The sequence below is a fragment of the Rhinichthys klamathensis genome, unplaced genomic scaffold (genome assembly GCF_029890125.1).
Source record: "Rhinichthys klamathensis goyatoka isolate OS25496 unplaced genomic scaffold, OSU_Roscu_1.1 h1tg000424l_1, whole genome shotgun sequence".
In the NCBI taxonomy this organism is placed as follows: domain Eukaryota; kingdom Metazoa; phylum Chordata; class Actinopteri; order Cypriniformes; family Leuciscidae; genus Rhinichthys; species Rhinichthys klamathensis.
The window spans coordinates 414,484-440,503 of NW_026606922.1; the positions used below are offsets into that span (position 1 = coordinate 414,484).

General features: G+C 40.8%; 1 protein-coding gene across 1 annotated transcript in view; it reads right to left on the reverse strand.

Annotated features, from left to right (window-relative positions):
• Positions 1–26,020, reverse strand: part of LOC130071010 (macrophage mannose receptor 1-like) — a 62,709-nt gene that overhangs the window by 31,192 nt on the left and 5,497 nt on the right. Inside the window, exons 2-6 of the mRNA XM_056235615.1 lie at positions 21,727–21,784; positions 21,126–21,509; positions 20,688–21,029; positions 20,237–20,611; positions 19,782–20,159 (exon numbers count right to left, since the gene is read on the reverse strand). Of these exons, the coding sequence (XP_056091590.1) occupies positions 19,782–20,159; positions 20,237–20,611; positions 20,688–21,029; positions 21,126–21,509; positions 21,727–21,784 (1,537 nt within the window). The remainder of the gene's footprint in view (positions 1–19,781; positions 20,160–20,236; positions 20,612–20,687; positions 21,030–21,125; positions 21,510–21,726; positions 21,785–26,020) is intronic.

The following is a 26,020-nucleotide window of genomic DNA, read 5'->3' on the forward strand; positions in this document are numbered from 1 at the left end:
ACACTGTGCTAAGAGATCCAGTGAAGAAAACATTTGAATTCGCCACTGAAGTAATAACATCGCTGCGAGATCTAGTAAGAAGCATTCAAATATCTCCGTTATTAACCGTAGATCTCTATCAGATCAAACAGCGCTGACGTGGACACCAGGAGAAACATTGTGCCGTGAATGAACATGGATTTAATGTTGCACTTCAAAACTCAAATATTATATAAATATATATTTAAATGTGATTTTTAATGTGATTACCAACACATTATTTGTTCATCCTTCAAAGATTACCCCCATTTATAAACCTGAAAGTTTCAAGATGTAGGAAAACTCAAACTTATTTAAAAATAGTTTTTCTTTTAATAAATAGGAAATTTCTCTGGCATTTCTTTCTTTTTGCTGTATCGTATCGAACCGAACCGCAAATTTTGTGAACTGTTACACCCCATAATGTATATATATACACTCACCGGCCACTTTATTAGGTACCCCATGCTAGTAACGGGTTGGACCCCCTTTTGCCTTCAGAACTGCCTCAATTCTTCGTGGCATAGATTCAACAAGGTGCTGGAAGCATTCCTCAGGGAGTTTAGTCCATATTGACATGATGGCATCACACAGTTGCCGCAGATTTGTCGGCTGCACATCCATGATGCAAATCTCCCGTTCCACCACATCCCAAAGATGCTCTATTGGGTTGAGATCTGGTGACTGTGGAGGCCATTTTAGTACAGTGAACTCATTGTCATGTTCAAGAAACCAATTTGAAATGATTAGAGCTTTGTGACATGGTGGAAGTAGCCATCAGAGGATGGGTACATGGTGGCCATAAAGGGATGGACATGGTCAGAAACAATGCTCAGGTAGGCCGTGGCATTTAAACGATGCCCAATTGGCACTAAGGGGCCTAAAGTGTGCCAGGAAAACATCCCCCACACCATTACACCACCACCAGCAGCCTGCACAGTGGTAACAAGGCATGATGGTTCCATGTTCTCATTCTGTTTACGCCAAATTCTGACTCTAACATCTGAATGTCTCAACAGAAATCGAGACTCATCAGACCAGGCAACATTTTTCCAGTCTTCAACTGTTCAATTTTGGTGAGCTCTTGCAAATTGTAGCCTCTTTTTCCTATTTGTAGTGGAGATGAGTGGTACCCGGTGGAGTCTTCTGCTGTTGTAGCCCATCCGCCTCAAGGTTGTGCGTGTTGTGGCTTCACAAATGCTTTGCTGCATACCTCGGTTGTAACGAGTGGTTATTTCAGTCACTGTTGCCCTTCTATCAGCTCGAACCAGTCTGGCAATTCTCCTCTGACCTCTGGCATCAACAAGGCATTTCCGCCCACAGAACTGCCGCTCACTGGATGTTTTTTTCTTTTTCGGACCATTCTCTGTAAACCCTAGAGATGGTTGTGCGTGAAAATCCCAGTAGATTAGCAGTTTCTGAAATACTCAGACCAGCCCTTCTGGCACCAACAATCATGCCACGTTCAAAGTCACTCAAATCACCTTTCTTCCCCATACTGATGCTTGGTTTGAACTGCAGGAGATTGTCTTGACCATGTCTACATGCCTAAATGCACTGAGTTGCCACCATGTGATTGGCTGCTTAGAAATTAAGTGTTAACGAGCAGTTGGACAGGTGTACCTAATAAAGTGGCCGGTGAGTGTATATATTCTCATTATTTTTTTATACACTTTTAAAACATTTTTATTTTTTGTTTACATGCCTGCCGGGTATTTTAAGTCGAGGTGCTATTTGTTTTTATATTAGACTTTTTCTATATTGACTGTTGCACTAAAGTCCAAAAGTGAAGATTTTATGTTATTTATTACTTTATTGTTCAAGCTACCTCACAGAAGTGCTCTGTTTGTTAACAGAGTTGTTGAATGCTAAAATTGTAACACTTTACAATACGGGTGCACTAATATGCATTAATTCATGTTTAGCTAATGCACAGATAATCATGAGTTAATGTATAACTCATGAAGAACTAAACCATTAATTAATTATTACTGCATCAGCAACTAATAAAGAGTCTATATGATTAATAGATTATGTAATACATGAATTGCTATTAATTCAATGTGTCATTGTGTATTAATTCCTTAATAACATATTTTATTAACTAATAGTGTAAATTAATGTGTTAATTACCACAATTAGTCAAAGCTATGCACTTCAACTACCAGTTGTCTGCTTTAATTAATCATTAGTTAATGATTTGCAAAGGTATCATTATGTTATGACTTTACTTGTTGAGGCACATCATTATTAACTAGTCATTTAGTAATTGTAGTACTTTACACATGAATTTGCACTAACAATAACGTAATTAATCATGTATTAATGCATATTAGTGTACCTGTATTATCTGGAAGTTGAAATACAAGGCTTTGGCTCATTCTGGTAATTAACATATTAATTAACACTATTAGTTAAAAAAATGAGTTATTAGGGAATTAATCCACAATTACATATTTAATTAATAACAATGCATGTATGAACTAATACATTAACCTTACAGACTCTTAATTAGTTCCTAATGTGGTAATCATTAATGAATAACTTAGATAATCATTAGTTAAACATTAATTCAGTATTATCTGTGCATTAGTTAAGCATGAATTAATGCTTATTAGTGCACCCGTATTGTAAAGTGTTACCCTAAAATAAGGTGAATTAAATAAAAAACAAGGAATGGATCTGTTTTTTTCTCTCTTCTTTATTCTTTTTTTATGTATTATATAAGTATCGGATCGGGACTTGGTATCGGTAGATACTCAAAATCAAATGACTCGGACTCGAGGGCAAAAAAACCTGATCGGGACATCCCTAGTCTCAACAACCTCGGTTGAGAGACCAGACTCTATGAGCTGGGCCCCCTCAGAGGCCAAGCCCACAGTTTCCACAATTCTGGGCAGGGGTGACATATCGTGCCGCCCGCCTGAGAGAGTAGATCCCTCCTGAGCGAGAGCTCCAAAGGAGAGCCGTCCAAGAGAGAAATCAGGTCCGCGAACCATACTCGGGCCGGCCAAAACGGGGCTACTAATAGTAGACTGACCCCGTCCCGGCGAACCCTCTCCAGAACTCCTGGTAGCAGAGCAATCGGGGGAAAGGCGTACAGGCGTGACCTCGGCCACGGCTGCACCATAGCGTCCAACCCCAGAGGGGCTGGAAGACTGATGGAGAACCACAGATGACAATGCGTGGTCTCCTTGGAAGCGAATAGGTCCACCTCGGCACGACCGAAACTCAACCAAATGAGCTCCACCACCTCGGGGTGGAGTCTCCATTCCCCCGGCCTCGGCCCCTGCCTCGACAGGGAGTCCGCTACAACATTTAAATACCCGGGAAGATACATTGCTCTCAGTGATAGTAGCTTCCCCTGGGACCACAGGAGGATCTGACGGGCCAACTTGTAAAGCCGGCGAGACCGCAGGCCCCCCTGATGATTGATATAAGAAACCACCGACGTGTTGTCTGACTGAACTAACACATGATAACCTCTCAGGTCTGCTAGGAAGTGCTTCAGAGCCTGAAACACCGCCAACATCTCTAGACAGTTTATATGCCATGAAAGATGATGGTCCTGCCACAGACCTTGGGCTGGACGACATCTCATGACCGCCCCCCACCCTGTGAGGGAAGCATCCGTCGTTAGCGTTACGCGACGACAAAGAGCCCCCAGCACAGGACCTTTGGATAGGAACCAAGTTTCTTTCCACATGACCAGAGCACGAAGGCAGCGCCGCGTGACTTTGATCGTGCGGAGCGGATTTCCCCTCGGGGAGAATCCCTTGGTCCTGAGCCACCACTGTAACGGTCTCATGTACAACAGGCCGCAAGGTATAATGTTGGACGCTGCTGCCATCAGACCCAACAGTCTCTGAAACTGTTTCACAGTGAGTAGCTGGCCTAGCTTTACTTGTTTCACAGCTGAGAGAATCGAAGCGATGCGGGTCGGAGAGAGTCGCGCCCGCATCGAAACCGAATCCCAAACGACACCCAGAAAAGTGGTCTTCTGAGACGGAGATAGTACACTTTTCTTTGCGTTCAGCCTCAACCCTTAACTTTTTTATGTGAGCGAGGACGACATCTCGATGCCGAACCGCCAACTGCTCCGTCTGAGCTAAAATCAACCAATCGTCGATATAATTGAGAATACGAATGCCCTGAAGCCTCAGAGGCACTAGTGCTGCATCCATGCATTTCGTGAAAGTGCGGGGAGATAAGGCTAGGCCGAACGGAAGAACCCTGTATTGGTACGCCTCGCCCCCGAAGGCGAACCTCAGGAACTTCCTGTGTTGTGGAAGGATGGAAATGTGGAAGTATGCGTCCTTTAGATCTATCGTGACAAACCAGTCCTCGGACCTGATTTGAGACACGATCTGCTTGATAGTGAGCATCTTGAATTTTAGCTTCCCTACCGAGCGATTCAACAGGCGCAGGTCTAAAATTGGACGCAACCCCCCATCCTTCTTTGGAACGATGAAATATCGGCTGTAATAACCTGACTCCAAACTGGGAGGAGTCTTCACCTCTTCACGTTTTCACCTCTTGTTCCATTACCAGAGCCTGCTTGGGGCCCAAAACTGTGTGCAGAACCCCTCTGAATTTTGGTGGACGACACCTGAACTGGATAGCATAACCCTTTTCTACTGTCTGCAGGACCCAATGAGATATTCTTGGAAGGCTTTTCCACTCTGCCAGAAAATCTACTAAGGGTACCAGTCTCTCGAGACTGGCCTCTGGTGTAACTTTAGCAGCAAACACAGCGCCCTGTAACGGCGCACCGGCAGGGAACGACTGGTTTAACTGCTCTGAGACCCTCGGGAAAGCGCTCGCTGGGACCGCCTACGCCCCGGCATGAAGGCGGGGTTGGCAGGACGGGCCCCTGAGGGCACCGAGGAAGAACGGGCACCGTAAAAAGAGGTGAACACCTTTCCGCCTCGGTGGGGACCACCCTCAGTATCCTGAACGCCTTGGCGTCAGGACTTCTTCTTAGCCGAAGCATTCTTAGCCAATATAACTGTCCTCAGATCAGTTCTATTGCTAGAAGGCTTCGGCTGAGAGTGCCGCGGCTGAGCCCACTGTCCAGCAGGGGAGCACGAGACGCGACACTCTGCCTCTGCTGCGCCCTATGTGACGAGCTCGTAGACGGCCGGGGCTTCTCCCGCCCAGCAGCCCCAGGGACGTGAACTTTTAAAGGAAGAAACTTTTTAAAAGCTGCTGTTTGTTTTTTCTCTTCCTGGAATTTGTCGATAACCAAATTCACCGCATCACCAAACAAACCCAGGGGAGAGAGAGGAGCGTCTAAAAGAAAACCCTTTTCTTTCTCTTTTACGTTCGTCTGATTTAACCAAAGATGTCTTTCTGCGGCCACCAGAGCTGCCATAGAACGACCCACTAGCTTGGCCGATTCTCTGGTGGCACGCAGGGATAAATCAGCAGCCTGACGCAGTTTGCGAACTACGTCAGTACTGACCTCCTCACTCTCACTCACGTCCCTTAGCAGATCAGCCTGGTATGCCGGCAAGATTGACATCGTATGCAGGCATGACGCAGCTTGACCCGCGGCCGAATACGCTTTACCCACCAAAGCCGAGGTGTATCTTAAAGGCTTAGTGGGTAATGTCGGTGCCTTAAAAGATGATGCTGCTTCGGGGTAGAGATGGCTCGCAAGCGTCTCTTCCACGCGAGGCAAATCACCATAACCATAAGCCTTAGCCCCCATAACATTTGAATATGTTGAAGTCTGGGGACTAAAAACTCTATATGATACTGGTTTTCTCCATGATTTCGACACCTCGGTGTGGAGATCATGGAAAAACGGCAGGCACCGGCGTGGAGGCTGCACACGTGACGGCAAAAATCTCTCATCAAGTTTTGATTTAGAAACAGACTCCTGTCTAGTCACTGGCCACTCGATACTGAGTTTTTCAACACCTCTCGTTAAAACCTCCATAAGCTCATCACTTTCGGGAGTGTGGGGCGGCGAATCCTCCACATCTCCTTCAACACTGACAACATCCAGCTCCTCAAAACTGGATAGTTGCAGTATTGATAAACTATATACACTATATATAACCGCAGCGCGTGCTTCCGAACCTGGGACTGAGGCACTGGATCTCACAGGTGAAGGGAGAGATAAGGCAGCGCCCGTCTCAACCCCCGCTGAGAGATCCATCTGACACCCCCACGATAACCGCCGCCGCTCTGCCTCGGCAGAAGCGGGACCCGAACCGCGGGGAGCGCGCACCGAACCACTCTCCTCAAAGTGCGCCCGGCGGGAGCGGAGCGTCCTTAACAGCAGACGCTCGCAATGCTCACAGTCCGCTCCCTCAAGAGCTGACTGGGCATGCTGCACTCCCAAACAAACAACGCAAAGAACGTGTGTATCCCCGCCCGTTAGATAGCGCGAGCAGGGAGGAACACACTTCTTAAACTGTTGTTCGCCGCCATTCTCTCAATATAAATTGTTTGTGTGGTGCAGAGTATGTAAGACAGACAATATCACACAGGGACAGATTCACATGTAGCGCGACTGAAGGCACAGAAGCTAATGCGCTTATGTTTTTGGGGTGCTTTATAGTTTCCTGGTCGATGACGTCTCCCGCCTATGATGTTTCATCTCTCCATTGGGCTGATTCCATACGTGCTTCATGATGCACAACGCAGGGGCGTTCCCACAGCGTTTGACGCAGCTCGAAGTTCCCTTGAAAGGGAACATTATGTTTGAGAGAGATGTGGCAAAGGGTACAGCAAACAGAACTGGGAACAAGGAGGATTGGGACGTCTATTGCAAATTAAGAAATCAAGTAACTAAAATTAATAGGAAAAAGAAAAAAATGTTTTACAAAATTAAAATAAGTGAATGTGATTGTAAAAAAATGTGGAGTACACTCAATTAAATAATGGATAGGAAATAATGGATTTATTTCTTTTATTGATACAGGTGACTCATTTTTAGCCATTTTTAAACCATATGAAATTGGAAATTATTTTAATGATTTTTTCACAAATAAAGTTAATAAATTAAGAGAAGAAATGTTTGGCAGAACCAGTTTGCCACAGCTTTAATATTAGTATTGAAAAAAAGGGATTTTTCCTTTAGCTTGGAAAGATGCAAAGGTTATTCATCAACAGAAAAATGCAGCACTGGGTTTTAATGGTCATAATAGTCGACCAATAAGTTTGCTATCAGTTCTTAGCCAAGCATTGAAAATGATAGTTTGTGAGCAAATTCAATTATTCTTTAAGCTGAATAATTTGCTCTCTAATTTTCAGCATTTATATTGAGAGAGCACAGTTTGATGACAATAACTTAGTAGGAGCAGTATTGTTAGATTTGAGCTCAGCTTTTGATGTAGTGGATCATAAATTATTGCTGGATAAACTGAAATGTTACAAATTTACTTCTCATACTGTACATTGGTTTTAAAAGTTAACTGTCTAATGTGACAATGTGTATTTTATAATGGAAGTTATTCAGATGTGAAAGAGTTGCAATGTGGTGTACCTCAAGGAAGTTGTTTAAGACCAATGATCTTCCTCTTGTTTTAAAGTGTGCATGGACAGTCATGTATGCAGATGATAAAACATTATATTTACCTGCAACATAAATTAAGCAGTTGTCCACTGCATTGGATGAGGAAATACAATTGGTCATAAAGTAGGTACGGAATAATAAGTTGGTTATAAACTTGATAAAAACCAAAAGCATTGTGTTTGCATTAAATTGCATCAAAAGTTAAATTTGTCTGTAAAGAGTGTGCCTATTGAACAGATAGAGGAAATAAGACTTCTTGGAGTTATATTAGACAGTATAGGCTGAAGTGGTTAAAACAGATAGAAAATATGGTAACAGGTATGGGAAGAGGTTTGTCACTTATTAAGGGAACTTTGTGAGTGCATCAAGTAAAGACAAAAAAAAATTAACTAATTGAAAAATTACAATTAGTCCAGAACAGAGCGACACGACTCACTTTAAACTGTAATAGAAGGGCTAATATAATAAGAATGCACTTGTGAAGGATTGTCTCTCTGCTTTGTTTTATAAGAAATATTTCTGTGTCTAGAGTTCCTAATGTCCTGTACTCTCAACTTTTGTATAGTAGTACTAGTCATAATTTTAACACCAGACAATGCATAAAAGCGATATTTTTCATTTTCTGTTTCGAAAAACACTGCAAAACAACGGACTGTAATGTAGAGGAATGAAAATATGGAATGATTTATGATATTTTTTAACAAGAAAAATGAGTTAAAAAAATATTTAAAGGATTTTATTGTTGATTTTAATATTTGGAATGAATGTTGGGTTAGTATGTTTCATTGACTTGACTTTTTATTATTGTTGATTAAATGTAGTTTTGTATTTTTTACTTGTTGGAACCCCAGGAAGAGTAGCCACTGCCTAGTTAATAGCTAATGGGGATCCAAATAAACAAATAAATTTAGATCACAGAGGAAAAGACCATTTACAGCAATACAGGCAATTTACCAAGGAAAAATATGTTTTTTTTTTTTTTTTTTTGACAGTTATAGCACCATGTCTTGCCTGATCTCCACCACTTTTATTAGGTGTCCTCAAAGTGTGCCCATACATAGGTGTCAAATTTGTTGTAAATATCTAATTTCGTTTTGAAGTTTAGATACTTGTATTTATGAGAGCATACAAATGATCCATGGGCGACATTGATTGAATTGTTTTGTCAGTTCTTATCATAATTTTTACATTTGTTTTGACATCATTTTGACGTTATTGTTTAGCTATTGACCTATGTTTTCAAATTTCAAATTGGTTTTGTCTCGATCTGACTGAACAGTTTCGAAGATAATCGCAAGTTTTTTAAGCGCTAAATGACACCGTTACACAAACCATAAGGCGAAACCTGGCATGTTTGGTATCGCTGGACTCGGCAAGGATTCAGGAGTCTAAGGAGGTTACTTTCATGAAAAACGCTTGCATGAAACTTCTCAGGCTCCTTCAGGGCATTGTGCTGATGACGCATACTGAGTTTTTTGAGATACGCCAATGTTCTCATAGACTATCATGGCACCCTGGACAAAGACACTGCATGCCAATTTTCATCGGACTAACGGTAGCGTGCGGTTATAGCCATTTTCATGATTTTGGCCAATCGTCAAGATTTTTTTCATGTGACCTCAGATTGAGCTTATAAACATGTGTCCTGAGTTTAGCGAAAATATCTCTTTCTGTTCACAAGTTATAGCCATTTTAGTAAAATTGGCCCCGGTCACATCGAACATTTGGTTCCGTTTAGCGACCATGAATTGAAATTTCGATTTTTAAAAAAAAATAGTTTTGATGATTATTGATAGTCACTCTCAAGAGAATATTTCTGCAGTGGTTTGGTTCCGATCAGGCCAAAAACCTAGGAGTAGTTTGCAAAAGTATAGGTTTTTGGAAAAACCCAAAATACCCGAAAATTTTCCCAGGGTGACGAGCAAATCTGACTTCTAAATCTACGACTTACGGTTCGGTCTGCCCGATCAATTTTAGATGGAGAATGCTGCATCATGCTATGCGCTTGAACCCCCAAAAATATATATGTATATTTTATATTAACTGTGAAGGGTTGGGGTCAGAATCCCTTGCCTCTTCAATTTAACTATATGTATATCCTTTTTTATGATTACATTATTACTATAATAAGCACTAATCAAGTTATATAATCATTCCTGTACGCAATAAATGATTCACATATAGTTTTTATTCATACTTCTGTTGAATGCACCTCTTTCCTGAATGTTGGGTGAAGGCCTATCTTTCATGAATGTCTTATGATGTCTGGGACTAATCTTCTGTGGCCCTGAGCAAGAACATTAAATACAGGCTTTTTGTCCGTATGTATACTAATGAGTGTGTTAAACTTAAAGAAAACCCTCATCATATGATCATGTTTCTCTGCTGACCCTATTAATGGGCAGGGGTCAATTTCTGTATGATTCTATGATTTGTTTTACTTCTTTCATACATATATTTCTCAAGAAGTAAAGTAATTGTTATTTCTTCTCTCTGAGGATGGAAGGTTTTATCAGTATGTTGCAGGTCTCATGACATGGGGTGGCTGGTCTCATGACGCTTTTCGATGGGCCCTCCGAGGTCATTACTGGATCTTCGTGACTTGGATGACAGCTATCTTGATTGATGTCAACGTACCCTTCTATCTATGTGTAATTGTTTAGGCTTTATGTCTTCTGAGCCAATCAGAAGTGAATGTTTATGTAATGTATGCCCTTGAAAACAGTATAACTGGTGTACGATTTTCATGTAAGGTAGAATTAGCTTGCGACCTCCTCGTGAGACTTTGACGCTGACTCTGCCAATTAAACTGCAAACTATTCTTCAGTAAATTTTACTCTTTGATTGAACATCACGACTCCTGGTCTTCTTTCATCATCTCTGGTCCTGGGTCTGAAACTGTTACCCCCCCTAACAGTTTGGTGGCGGATGCGCGGGCAATCATTCTGAGGTGACACCCCTGGCAAACCAACAAACAAGGTAGGAAGATTTATTATATTATAGGCTATAGGTCTGTCTGAATGGAAGAGATTTGAAGGGGAACGGAAGAGCTTCACTCCGATGAGGAGAGTGAAGATTAATTATACTGAAGGTTAAAGTATAAAAGGAAGTCGCTGATAGCATTGTTTAAAAATTTAACAAGAGCAGACAGCGCAAGCGAAGCGTGCTCTGTGGGGGCCCCACTGGGCATTGTTGATATAGCAACACCCCAGCAGAGTACGTCCCTGGATTGAAGGTCCAGGGCGCCGTGATCCTACTATATCTCTTCCATCTCAGAAAGGGGATCCCCGAATTTAGTGGATTAGGCAGTTAGGGACTGAGAAATTAGTTAGAAAAAAAAAATATATATATATATATAGTAACAGAGACAGGGTTGTTTGCCAGGGATGCATCAAGAACGATCCCCTTAAATAAATTATGACCCAAATTGGCATGGATCAGAATATATGATCGGGAGTCGTGAGTGAAAAATACTTTGTGGTTTCTTTGTGTAGAAGTCCAGACTTGTCATTTAAAACATATTTTTCAATTCGCTGCTAAAACATTTTTGCTGCTAAGAACATTCTCTGTGGTGAGTTTCACCTGTGACCAACAATGACAGATAAAAAGGTTATCTCAATTTGTTCTGACCAAAGTGGTGAGGCTGAAGAGAGTGCATGCTGTAAACAGCTCTTCTCTGATGCGCTCAAATCAAAGAAATACGCAGAACTGATTAAGAAAATGGTCAGCCAGGGTTTTGATGCTAATTGGGGAGTCACAGAACAGATTGACTGGCTGCAAAAAAAGAAAGAGGCTGACAGAGTGAAGTTTTTGTCCGTGTTTGCCTATTCATGGATTTGTAAAATGGGTGGAATTCCCTTAACCCCTGAAAAGGCAATCCCGAACATGATTAATGGTTGGAAGAGTTTAATTTCCCAACGTGACAGGATGGCTAAAATCCTTGGGAATGAAATAGGCAGTGATCTGTGTAGTTTGAGCAAAGGGCTTGAGGCATTGTGTGAAATGGCAGAAAAGGCTGTAAAAAAGGAGGAAGTTCCTACTCCCTCCGCCCCCTCTTTCCCTTCTCACTCTGTTCAGGCGGCTGCCGCTTCAGGCTCTGCCAGACAGACTGATAACCAAAATAGTGGGCCCTACGCTGAGGTACGCGGGCTGTTGAATGTGGCTGTTGCAACTCCCCCTCCCTACAGTTCAGAGATTCCTTCTGTGCAAGCAAAACAAACTAAATATAACTCTGGGGTCAAAAATCTTAATCTGACTCCCATGGAGGCATTTAAACCTAATGTTACTGCATCCGCCGCCCCGATTCGACACACGAACTGGGCCGGGTTGAATATTGAAATGGGTGCAGGATGTGAGGATGGTCAATGGGTCAGACTCACACCCACTGAGAAAAACAGTTTGCTTGCAGGGTTGGAACCTTTTAAGTTGTATAACCCAAACAAAAGTCTATGGGACAAGCTAGAGGCTGTTGCTAGGCAACAAAATCTAGGCATTGCTGATATCCAGTCGCTGGTCGAAGGGTTAGTTCCTTCTTCCAAATTAAGGGCTGTCCAGGGTGTGAACTTTTTCCCTCGGGTCCCTGCAAATTGGGGTGAGTTTTGTGTGGCTTATTCTGATTATAAAACAGCTGTGAAAGAATTGCTGGGTCGGGGTTCTTTTCCGTGGAGTAGTGTGACCCAGATTAAACAGAGAACCGGTGAAAGCCCGATAGAATATGTGGACCGGTTCCGTATTGCATATGAGACCTACTGTGCTGCTAATAACAATGATGAAGATTTTGATTCTGCTATAGTAATCGAATCAGCCACAGGCGGTCTGAATAAGCAATACAAAGATATGTTGATGAACAGTGCTGTTGATATCCAAATGTGGGCAGATTTGCTCCGTTGGTGCTCTGTGAGCTGGAGCCGTATGCAAGCATGCGATGCTGATACTGTGAGCACTGTGAAAGCGGCTGCTGTTTCAGTTGAAGGGGAGGCCCCTCCCCGCAATGATGTGACATGCTATAACTGTGATGAGTTAGGCCACACTTCCCGAACCTGTCCCAAGTCAGTTGCTAAATGTAGAAATTGTGGAAGGGAAGGTCACATTGCGAAACATTGCCGTAGACCCAAGAATAAAGGAAACGGGAAAAAGGGAGGTAACAAAAATAATGCTTCAAATGATAAAAAAGAAGCTTCCCCATCTGTCACTCTGTCTCAAGCTGATCTTGCAAAGCTGAAACAGCTGATAGGTGGGGACTAGGGGTCAGCGGCCTCCGGTAATAGTAATTATGCTGACACCCGTCCATTCATAAACGCGTTGTTAGGAGGCCGGCAATGCATTGCTTTAATTGACACGGGTGCTACAGTATCGATTACTGATCTCGATCTTGAGATCACTTCTGAAACTTTGTATATAGAAGGCCTAAATGGCAAAAAGGTGTTTCACAAATCTGTTTCTGTTCCTCTAACCCTTTCTGATTCTGACAAAGTGTTCTGGACTGAGTTTTGGGTGGGGAAGAATACTGTGGGGACTATTATCGGGGTTGACATTCTAAAAGAACTCGAAGCTGATGTTTTGCTTTCAAAAGATAAGCTCGTGCTCGGCTGCAATGAAACAATTCGCTTATCTCACTCTGGCCCCCACCATGAGAGATGTGCAGTGGCTGAACCTGTTGGTTTCACTGAAACTCGTCCTGAGTGGAAGTTCATAATTTCAAAATTCCCAAAGGTATGGGCCAAAGACAAATATGATTGTGGTCTTGCACAGATCCAGCCACTGAGCATCCCAGGTCCTATGCATGTAGCCAAACGACAATATCCTTTAAAAAATGAAGCTAGGGAAGGAGCTGACATTGTTGTGGATGAGTTAAGTGAGCGGGGAATAATTATTCCATGTTCCTCTCCCACTAATTCTCCAATGTGGCCTGTCAGAAAAGCGGACGGATCTTGGCGTTTGACGATTGACTATACTTCTTTAAATTCAATTTCTGAGAAAGTACACCCTCTGGTGGCCAACCCCGCAACTATCCTTCATGAAATAGGAGCTGAACATTGTTATTTTACTGCTCTTGATATTTCTAACGGTTTTTGGACTTGTCCCTTAGCCAAGGAGGACCAAGGGAAATTTGCTTTTACCAGCAGGGGTCGCCAATGGACCTGGAGTCGGCTTCCACAAGGCTTCTGCAACAGCCCCACCTTGTTTCATCAGGTACTAGCATCCTTCATCGATCCGGTAAGAAAACAAATTGAAAATGACGGATCGGTTGTCCTGCAATATGTGGATGACATACTGATTGCTAGTCCAACTAAGTTCAAACATTTGACTGCTGTCCAAACTGTTTTGAATGCCCTCCAAAACGGGGGATTCAAAGTGAATTTGAAGAAAGCACAGCTAGCTTTGCCTGAAGTGACTTATCTTGGACAGATTGTTGGGGTGCATGGCAGACGCATCACCCCTGAACGAGTTAAAGCTATCATTGAACTTCCAAAGCCACATACTGTCACTGGTCTAAGGCAAGTAATGGGTCTTTTGAATTACTGCCGCCAGTATGTCTGTGAATACACTGAACTTTCTAAACCACTCACAGAGGCACTGAAAGGAGGAAAACCTGGAGCAGATCTGATCGAGTGGACCGAGGAGATGGAGGAGGCTTTTGTGAGTATCAAAGAAACTCTTGCTTCCTCCCCAGCACTGCGACATGCTGATGCAACCAGACCGTTCCATCTGTGGACCTGGGTGGGAAACAGATCCTACTCTGCTGCCCTGGGTCAAAAGGTTCCAGGAAGAAGTTCGTATGGAATGGTAGGCTACTATTCTACTCCTATTCCTGTTTCCATGGCAGGACAACATCCATGTCTGCTGATATGTGATTGTGCCGAGTGGGCAGTGAAAACCACAGAGAACATTGTGACACATCAAAAGGTGATTCTGCACTCCAGACACCAGATTTTGAAACTGCTAACAAACACTCGTTTAGGATCTATTTCTAACCAAAGAAGAGCTAAATGGGAAGCCACTCTTTTGAGTAAAAATGTGGAGATACAAATTGACATTGAGACTGCTATAAACCCTGCCTCCTTGCTTCCAGACGAAGGAACTGTCCATAACTGCGCACGGCTGATTGACACAGACAGCCAAAGCCCACTCCAGTCTGAGCCCCTTTCCGATGCCATGAGTTTGTTTGTGGATGGTTCCAGCTTTCATGAACAGGGGAAACGATTCACAGGCTGGGCTGTCGTAAATGAACATGGTGAAACTGTTGACTGTGGTTCTCTTTCAGGGGGAGGGGCTCAAGTGGCAGAGCTGGTTGCTTTAACCCGAGCATTACAGCACAGCAAAGGGAGACGCGTCAATATCTACACGGACAGTCGTTATGCCTTCGGTACGGTTCATGACTTCGGCCCGGTTTGGAGACGCAGGGGATTTCTAACCACGGCTGGTCTCCCCATCTCTCATCAGCACCAGGTAAAAGAATTGATGGCTGCATGTGATCTCCCTGCAGCAGGAGCTGTTATCAAAATCACGGGACACTCCACTGACAGTTCTCCAGAGGCCAAAGGGAATCAAGCGGCTGATACTGCTGCCAGAGAGGCTGCAAAATTGACTGAGACATGCGTGAGTGTGCTGGCTTTTGCTCCCCAGGAGAGTGAACCCTCTAGAGACATTTTTGAACTTTATTCAGAGGATGACCCTGAAGAGATAGAGCAATGGACAAAATTAGGTGCAAAGAAAAATACAGAAGGGTTATGGAAATTCAACGACCGTTTTGTTTGTCCTGTTTCTGCTCGAACTGAACTAATGTCTCTGTATCATGGTTTGGCACATGCTGGTCCTGAGAATTTACATGCAATGATTTCAAAAACCTGGTGGTGGCCAAAGCTGAGAGCTTCTTGCAATGACTTTTGTAAAAGATGCTTAGTATGTCTTAAAGTGAATTCCCCAGCAAAGCTAAAGATTCCTTTAGGACATGCCCCTCGACCTCAGGGGCCATGGACCCACCTTCAAATTGATTTCATAGGTCCCCTGCCCCCTAGTGGAGGCTTTTCATACATTCTGATGATTGTTGATTTGTTTTCCAGATGGGTGGAGGCGTTTCCTCTGAAAAACTGCACAGCAGACGCAACTGCAAAAATTCTGTTGAATGAAGTTTTCCCCAGATGGGGTTTACCATTGCACATTGACTCAGATCAGGGCACACACTTCACGGGGAAGGTAATGAAGAATGTGATGAAATTGATGGGAGTGAAACAACACTTCCACATACCGTTTCGTCCTCAGTCTAGTGGTTCTGTCGAGCGTTCTAATCGGACGATTAAAACTTCATTGAGAAAGAGATTGTTGGAGTGGGGGAAGGGATGGCACTCTGCTATCCCAACCATTCTTTTAAGTATGAGAGCCAGCCCGAACAAAACTACTCAGATCAGTCCCTTTGAGATAATGACAGGTCGCTACATGCGACTGCCCTGGGACGCTCCTCTGCAACATGAGGGACCGTCAGGGCCTTTGAAAGATGCTCTGCAAAATTATCTGAAGGCTTTGGATAACTGTTTAAAAGACACCAGGGTTAGTGTCAGTATCCGACAAGCAGAGAAAGATAACACTGAGCAAAAAGACATGCCTGCGTTGCCTGAGATAGGTGACAGTGTAATGTTGCAAAGGGAGATAATCTCTCCTCTGGGTCCGAAATTTGATGGACCTTACCAAGTTCTGTTGACTACTAATACATCTGTTTTACTCGACAGAGGTGTGTTGGGTACAGTATGGAGACATTGGTCACAGGTGAAACCACTTGAGAGGTGTTGCAACCAGAATACCACCACATAATAACATGATAAATCGTACCTCTTCAATATCTGTCGTATATGATTTTTCTAAATTCTGGCATTACTGTTTTATCATTTACAGATGGCTGAGCCAGACGACTTATTGAAGCTGCTAATTCTGCAAGAAGAAATTTCCATTTGGACCGGTCGATTCCATGCTTTTGCGACTAATTGGGATTGTGAAGAAACTGACAACCGTCCATCCTGGGTACAATACCCATGCCTAAATTCAACTGAGGGTCTAAATTTGATTTCGACTATGTATCAGAAGGTAAACGATAGATGCTATCGGTTGGACGGAAATGAGTCAGTGACCTATTGGCTTGGTCACTCCCCAAATTATCCCGGTAATACCCTCATTATGCAAAAAGGTCGTTGGGTGAGAGATGGAGGTGTTTATGTTTATGAACCGCATTTTAGCTCCATGAGTTGGATTCCAGACAGCATAGCCCATGAAAACCACACTGCCTGCTCCAAACGGATGAATATGGCTAATAGTTATCTGTTGAAACCCATGAAGAATGAGAATAGAGCAGGGCGGAAGAAGCGTCAGACCGTAGCATTAGGGGATTCCCACATGATTTTAGGAGGGAAACCAGTGAAACTTCCCCTTTATCCTAGTGCACCTGACCCTCGACACATAATGTCATATTACCTGCCCAAAGCTAAAGCTGAATTAGGTTCTAATCAGGTTGTCAAAGATGTGGTCCAAAGTTACATACATAGCAACATTGTTGTGAGAGAAGAACCAGGTTCAGACTTGTATCAACAGATCCTGAAGGATAAGGATTCGATGAGATGGAAAGTGTTAGTTCCCACGAGGGTTCACATGGTCCGATGGGACGTAGACAGGTCTTATGGTGCTGTTTGTGATCGATTCGGACGAATCGATAAGACTGATAAAAAGAATTTCGACCTTAATGGCAGTAAAAATGGTTTGCCTTTTGTCAATGCTTTTTCTCTCTCTTGGCCCAAGTATACTAGGTTTGATGATCCGTGGAAGGAGACAGTACAGGTGGAACGTTGTTTAGGTGAAAACATTCAACAATGGTTTGTTAAAACCTTTCCTCCAGGTGATGTTAAGAAATGTAAAACGATGTCGGAAAAACTCACAGGTGTAAAGGTGATGGAAGTGCCTATGGAAGTATGTAATTCCTCTTTTGTTAAGACAGGATACACTTGGACTAGTTTGTATGACGTGTTGCATCAGTACGAGCTCGTTAGGAGCTTTGCTAATAAAACGGCTCTTAAAATGGATCAATTGCATGATTATTTAGAAGGGAAATGTTACAGCCCTACCTCCATGGCTTATAATGTGACTGCCTGGATGCACCTTCATGTGCTTAAATTGACGATTGAATTGATGTATACTAGAATAAAGACTCGTCTGGTACCAGTGAAATATGAGGAGTTATTGTGGGATAATTATCAACCATTCCAGGTGAGGATGTGGCCTCAGTTAAAGGATGTAGCCATAGGGGATGAGTGGTTTGATAGGGAAAAACAATTTCGGCAGTTTTTGGGTCCGATCCAGTTGCATGACGAGTATAACATTTCTCCCAAGAACTGTGCTAGACATAGGTGGACGCATCCCTTGGGTCCCACGTGGCGTCCAGTGGATCAGAGTCAAGATGGTAATGGAGCGGAGGGTTCCCTTTGTGTTACTGAATTGAAGCAAGAAACTGAATATTTTCCCCAGGTAAAGGCCCAGGAAGCTCAGCAGAAATACATTACAGCTTTCCTTGAGCAGGTAAAGACGACTGATCCATTTGCAGGTTATGAGTATTTGAATTCTGCCTGGTTTAAGTCCAAGGGAACTTCTCTTATGTCGGACTCTGAAGCACCATCTGCTATTGCGGTGGCTTTTGTTTTGGCTTTTTCGGTTGGTGCTATATTCACAGATATGGCAGAAACTGTAGAAGAATATGTGGAAGAAGCTTGGGAGGATTTTGTGACAGCATCGGAGGATATAGTCATGGGATTTGTGCACTACGTGCTGTATGCTGTGGGAGCCCTTGTGGGGGTGTTGTTCCTCTGTTTGTGTATTTGGTTGTGTGTTCGTTTTTGTTTCTCCTATCTGTGCAGGACTGCATGCAGAAATCTGAATCCTGCTGAGGAGGAAAAGAGACTGCTGATGCTCACGACCCACCTGAGGGACAAATTGGATCAAAACAACATTGAAGCCCTGATGTGAGTGGAAGGTGGGAGAGCCTCTTAACGGGGACTGGACTTTTTAGTATCCAGCATGTCCGTGACGAGGTGAAGAGACAAGTGTGACCCGTCAGGGAAGCATGCGTCACCACTCCCCCTCTCCGTAGTGGCCTCACTTGATAGACCAGACGTGGCGGTATTGGACCACACATCGGTCTAAAACGGGGGACTGAAGGGTTGGGGTCAGAATCCCTTGCCTCTTCAATTTAACTATATGTATATCCTTTTTTATGATTACATTATTACTATAATAAGCACTAATCAAGTTATATAATCATTCCTGTACGCAATAAATGATTCACATATAGTTTTTATTCATACTTCTGTTGAATGCACCTCTTTCCTGAATGTTGGGTGAAGGCCTATCTTTCATGAATGTCTTATGATGTCTGGGACTAATCTTCTGTGGCCCTGAGCAAGAACATTAAATACAGGCTTTTTGTCCGTATGTATACTAATGAGTGTGTTAAACTTAAAGAAAACCCTCATCATATGATCATGTTTCTCTGCTGACCCTATTAATGGGCAGGGGTCAATTTCTGTATGATTCTATGATTTGTTTTACTTCTTTCATACATATATTTCTCAAGAAGTAAAGTAATTGTTATTTCTTCTCTCTGAGGATGGAAGGTTTTATCAGTATGTTGCAGGTCTCATGACATGGGGTGGCTGGTCTCATGACGCTTTTCGATGGGCCCTCCGAGGTCATTACTGGATCTTCGTGACTTGGATGACAGCTATCTTGATTGATGTCAACGTACCCTTCTATCTATGTGTAATTGTTTAGGCTTTATGTCTTCTGAGCCAATCAGAAGTGAATGTTTATGTAATGTATGCCCTTGAAAACAGTATAACTGGTGTACGATTTTCATGTAAGGTAGAATTAGCTTGCGACCTCCTCGTGAGACTTTGACGCTGACTCTGCCAATTAAACTGCAAACTATTCTTCAGTAAATTTTACTCTTTGATTGAACATCACGACTCCTGGTCTTCTTTCATCATCTCTGGTCCTGGGTCTGAAACTGTTACCCCCCCTAACAACTGGAAAAAACAGCTTTTGCATGGTGCAAATTAAAATATATATGTGGTAAGTTGTTTCAAAATCTATATAAAATATAATTTTAATGTATATTATTTATGAGTACTTTTTGAACACTTTTTGTAATGTCTATAAAAATGTTGGTCTGCGTAAAAAAGAAGAGAAAAAATAAACTCACTGTTGAAGCAGATGAATGGCATGCTGGATAAGCAGTTCTCATCAGTCCATCGGCCTAAATGGCTGAATGATACTGCAGTACATTGCTGAGAAAACCATTGGTCATAACCATATCGACCATTATCTGGTTGCTGTGAAGAATATGGAATTTGTGGTCTCCAGTCTTCAAATTTGGTCATCTGACCGTTTGACCAAACCCTGTTTCTGTACAGTCCGATCCAGACTTCATATCCACCTGCTGTCTCAAGGATCCTCTGGTTCTCAGTCTGATTTCTCACATTGGCGAGATCTGTGTAATGATCTCTGCAGTATCTACGAGCCTCTGACCAGATTTTCCTGTCATAGATTACAACGTAACTCTGTGTGGCATTCACTCTACCTGTGATTTGAAATATACGACACATTTCATAGACGCGCAGAAATACTCAAAAAAATAAATAAAATAAATGTCCTTACCATCAAAGCAAACGAATTGCAGTGTGTAGTCACATGATGTATCATACCATTTTCCATCATAATTCATGTAAACACACAGCTGGTTCCCCCCACTGTTGTCTGGTTCATGATACCAGTTCCTGAAATCTCTCTCTCCTTCCTGATAAAAATCATTGTTTTCCAATGACCATCTCCAGCTGTTCACATCATCATACTGTCCAATCCAGGCTGAGCCATTGTAACTCCCATTAACTGTGTTTATCAGACTGTTCATTTCCTCCATGTTATCAATGGTGGCCAGATCAGTGTAATTCTCTCTGCAGTGTCTCTGAGCTTCAGTCCAGGTCTTAGACTCATTCACAAAGTGATACTGGCGTGATGATATCAAAGATGACACTGTGGGGAAAGTGTCAGATTTATAGCATTCAAATTTTTTTTGACAGCCTGGCCATTAAGACAGATTTCTACTCACCAGTGTAGCAAAAGAAAGGAAATACATAAGTGCAGTTTTCATCTGCCCATTTCCCAGAGTCGGTGAATGAGACTACAGTGCAGGATCCTGGAGTATCTGGCTGTCCTGTCGTCCAGTTACTGAATGAAGAGTTGCTCTGATCTGACCAAGATCTGGTTCTGTACAGTCCAATCCAAACATAATAATAATAATAATTCCGAAATAAATACTGGAACTTCTGGTTTTCAGTCTCATTCCTGATACTGACGAGGTCTGTGTGATGTTTTCTGCAGTAACTCTGAGCCTCAGTCCAGGTTTTGGACTGGTAAATAAAAACATAAGTATCACTGGCGTTTTCTCTTCCTGAAAGATATTAATATCATATTAAGTTCAGAGAGAGGTTGGTTTGGTTATTTTAAACTTTTGTTTACTGTCTTAGACATTCTATTGACAGCTTACCATCATAGCAGACAGTAGGATAAAATGCATTGGAGCAGCTTGTTGTATACCATATCCCCTTCTGCATAAACACACACACACTTTGTCCTCCATAATAGTTTTGTCCTTGCTCATGCCAGTTCCTGAAGTCTTTCCCTCCTTCCTTGAAGAAATCACTGTCCTCTAGAGTCCATCTCCAACTGTTCAGATCATCATAGAGTCCAATCCAGGCCAAATCAATGGAATCATCATTCACTGTATCCAATAACTGGACCGTCTGTTGTTCATTCTCAATGGAGGCCAGATCAGTGTATTTATCTCTACAGTATCTCTGAGCTTCTGCCCAAGTCTTGGATTCATTCACAAAGACATACTGAGGGACACTCAAGGTGAAGGTGATAAAACCTGTTAAAGACAAGTTTATTTTTCAAATGAGAAAACAAGGACTAAATGGGTAAGTGTACTCTATTCTGTATTCTGACTGTATTATCTGACTGTGTACTCTAACTGTATTCTCAAAATGGTAAAAAAACAACAACAAAAAAAACATTACTGAATTATCAGTCACCAGACAAATCCAAATGCTTGATGATAAAATATTTAATGTAAAACTTTGTCTTACCTGATAACAGAAGCAATGGAAACATAGCCTCTGGAAACATATTAAGCACATGTAAAACCTGTGATAAATAAAACAATCAATCAAATCATTTTCACTATTTATTACTTTAATGTTTTAAATGTCGGGACGACAGTTTACCTTTTGATTTGAAGCCTCTTCTTTTCTCTTGCTCCTGCTGCTTCTGTTTTAGATTACCAGACTGTCTTAATATTTATAGAGTGTATTACATATGGGTGGATCACTTGTATAAACTCATGTGACACAAAAAAAACCTGTTGAGTCACATAGGTGCCATTATAAATGTACTATATGAGAACCTTCCACGTGTTGTTACATGAAACTAGTGATTAAACAACAGTTGTTCCATCTTTCTGAACTTGTGAGTGCAGATGTCTTGGTTGGTTTGTGGTCAGCAAAATCTGTGATGCACTGCAACACTACACTCTAAACGATGCTGGGTTGTTTTAACCCAAATTTGGGTCAAATATGGACAAACCCAAATGTTGGGTTAAAAATTGTATTTAAAATTTTAACCCAACTTCAACTTTCACTTTCAACTGTACATTTTTTAATTACATTTTTAACCCAACATTTGGGTTTGTCCATATTTGACCCAAATTTGGGTTGAAACAACCCAGCATTTTTTAGAGTGATAAGCTATGGAAATATATTTTAATATTTGATACAACTGCACACAGTGTCAAAGCATTTCTCATTATCATTTTTAAACCATAAAGCAAAAGAATGTCTAAATGCCTAACAACTCAAGACTAATCATTTATTCCTGCAACTCATGTTTTTGATCAAGGCGAAGAACATGTTAAAAAGAGCCTATGCCTGAATTCACAGTAAGCCTATTCATCAAACAGTAGAATGGACAACATGTAACATTCACTTGACACACTTTGTCAACAATACTTAAAAGTTCAGTGATAGTACAAAAAAAAACCTAAAACAATGTGTAACAAAATCCAAACCGTCGTTCAGTAATGCTGTCCATCCCGTTTAATGGGCTGGTTTTATGAAATGCATTGTAAGGTTGCCGGGAATACCTCACCTTATAAATTCTTTCTAGAGAGGAAACGTGATTTTCTTCAACTTCTTCTTTTTTTAAAGACACTGCAGTGTTGAGCTCCCTGCTGTCCTGCGAGTGTTAAACCATTATCTGTTTGTGCAACATCACCTGGAGTATATGGCAGACAATATAACCAAAGAGCTGCTCTGACCACAGTCTGTATCTGTGCAGAACAATCCATACTTTATTACCATAATACTGTAATTACTATCTGTTGACATCCACAGGTCTGATCTCACTCATGGCCCAGATGACTGATGTCATTCCATCTCAGTTCAAATTCTTTGAATGTCACAGTATGGAAGAGCTTGAGGCTAATGCGTGATCGGACTTTGGTGTAGATTAAATGAGACATTAATGATTGCTGGACAGACTTTGCATAATGTTTATCCAGTTTAAAACTGTATCCGCGTATTTATTGAAAGTTTTTGTTTTACATTTAATAATTTTCTGTATCTATATATAGTTTTTAACGGAATGGTTTATCTTAAGATTTGTTTATTTGACATACATTATGAACAGTGCTATTTTTCATATGCCATCTTTTGCCTGTTTGTTGAAGTCCTGGTTGTGAAAAAACAGTCTGAAAATAGCCATGAACCATGCAAAAGAGTTAGGCCACACTAATAAAAGAAAAAGTTTGTCATTATTTCCTTATTTTCTTTGTGTGTGTGTTTTATGTTTGTGCATTTAATAATGAGGAACTATAGGAGCATTTAATAATGAGGAACTCCATAAAGGCTAAAGAGACTTCAAATAAATCATCTTTTATTCATAGTTCACATTTCATATGTCACAGACATTTTATTTAGTTTCACTGGCACCATACTTATATTCTTTCTTGTTGCTTAAAGAAAAGAGAAAAAAAAAACAGATATCGGTATCAGAATCGGACAGTATGCTTGTAAAAAAACGGTGTCGGAATCGGCCATGAAAAATCGATCGGTGCTTCACTAGTTATTTATGCACCATAAACGTACAGCAGACACAAGGAAAAATGTAGCAAGCATGCCTTAGATTGTGATAGTTTTACTTCAAATGAAGGTAAATGAGGCTCTAGCAGACGCAGGAATATTGTCAAATAGTAAAAATACAGGGGGTTTTTTTTGTATTCTCCAAATTTTCTGTAATATGTAATATCATATGCACATTTGTGAAGAAAGGAACACTTATACTAGCAAAACAATCTATTTGCAAATTAGCATAAATCACATTGATACATTGTACAATCCTACTAGCCTGTTATTTAGAGTTAAAAAACTAACTTTTTTTGAGTGACACTGGCACTCACTGTCATGCTGATGCATATATGCCACTGCAGTAGACACATCTTGCAGTTTTAAGGTTAACGATTAATTGATCATTAATTTAAATGACAATTGGACATGGGAATTTGTGTAAATTGACATCCCTACTGCAAACCTCAATTATATACTTAACAATGGCAGTAAATCACTTTCACCCAAATAAAACAGAAATGAAACAATAAACTGTATAACATTTATTTTATTCATTAAATATAAAGGTGTGCTTTCTTGTTATTTTAAAACATTCTATCTCATTTTGTGTTATATAAATGCATTATATTTTTCCCACTGTAAAACAATCTAACTACCAAGTAATGTTGTAAGTAAATACACATTTGCTATGCTTTTCTTTAGGATAGTCATGGTAACCTTGAGGAACTGGAATAACACACACACTGAGGATTATCACGAAGGTGGCTTCATGAATGATCCTTTAGAGACTGGAACTTTCTTTTTGTCACATTTTTTTCAGAAGTACTACACTGGTAAAAAGGATGTGTTGGATTTACTTAAATATATATGCATCATTTTTGCATCACACTTTAGCTTTCCATTCAAGTTCTACACTAGCTTTATATAGGCTACAAAAAAATGTTTGATGCTTTTTTTTAATGATGATTTAAATTCAACTTGATAAAATACACAAAAGATGACTTTTTTAAAGATACTTTACACATAAGTTCCACCATCGCCCTAAAGAACTGTTTACAGTAAAATTGATTTCATTATGAAATTAATGATTTAATTATTGAACTCACTATTATTATTTGCAATATCTGGCCCATTAATATTAATGAAGCTTTTATTTTGCATTTGTTTTACATACAAAAAATTATGTTGAACACAACATTGCTGTCATACCCAACACTTTCCTTTCCATTTGTTTTCACATATATTTTCCACATATATTTTCACATGTGAATAACATATCATTTACAAAAGTCATGATGTTAAAGGAATGTTGCCGTTTCAAAACAAGTTGAGATACTAACAGCATGTGACAGTTTCGATTGTCACAGATATATCTGACATATCTCAAACAGCGGTCAAGGGTAACATTGCAAACGATGGTAACAAAATGCAAACCACTAAACATACGAGAACCAACAAAGAACTGAACATAACAGGGAGTATTCGGAGTAAATACAAGGCAAACATAATGACAGACAGGTGCAGATTGTAATGATGTGGTTGAATCATAGGAGGAAGCAGGATTCTTTAATTAAATAAACTCAACTTCACAAATTCAGCCATAGGCTCAAGAACAAGACTCTGGAACCGGAATACAGGAATAAATACCCTTACGAAAAAGAAGTATACTTCAATTTAATTTTATGAAGTATACTTAAGTAATGTTCAAGTATATTTTTAAGTATACATTATGCAGTAAGTATACTAATGTCAATATGTACTAGTAAACTTGTAAGTGTACTATATTTTAATACCGCTTGGGACTAAATTGGCCCACTTTTAGTATATAAAAGTATATGTTTAAGTGTACTATAAGTGTAACAGTAGTAAACTTTAAGTGCACAACTAGTTCAAAATTACGTTTCTCATTTGTACTGCAAGTGAATGTATGGGTATACTAGTAGTTTACTTTTTTAATAATTGTAGAAAACTAGTAGTTTACTGAAAGTTTTCTTTAAGTGAACTTAACATTATACTTATAGTTTACTATTTATATATTATATTTGCACTTGCAGTAGGCCTATATACTACTATGTTGACATGTTATTATTTATACTTGAAAAAATACTTTTAACTGTACTTTAATAAAAAAAATAAAAAAAACATTTTATTAGCTTCATGCATGCTTTTTTTTACCAACACTTGCTTTAACAAGCAGGTTGATCATTAACTTATCACGGCAACCGCTTGTGTGTCATGCTGAATGCGATTTTCGTGTTTG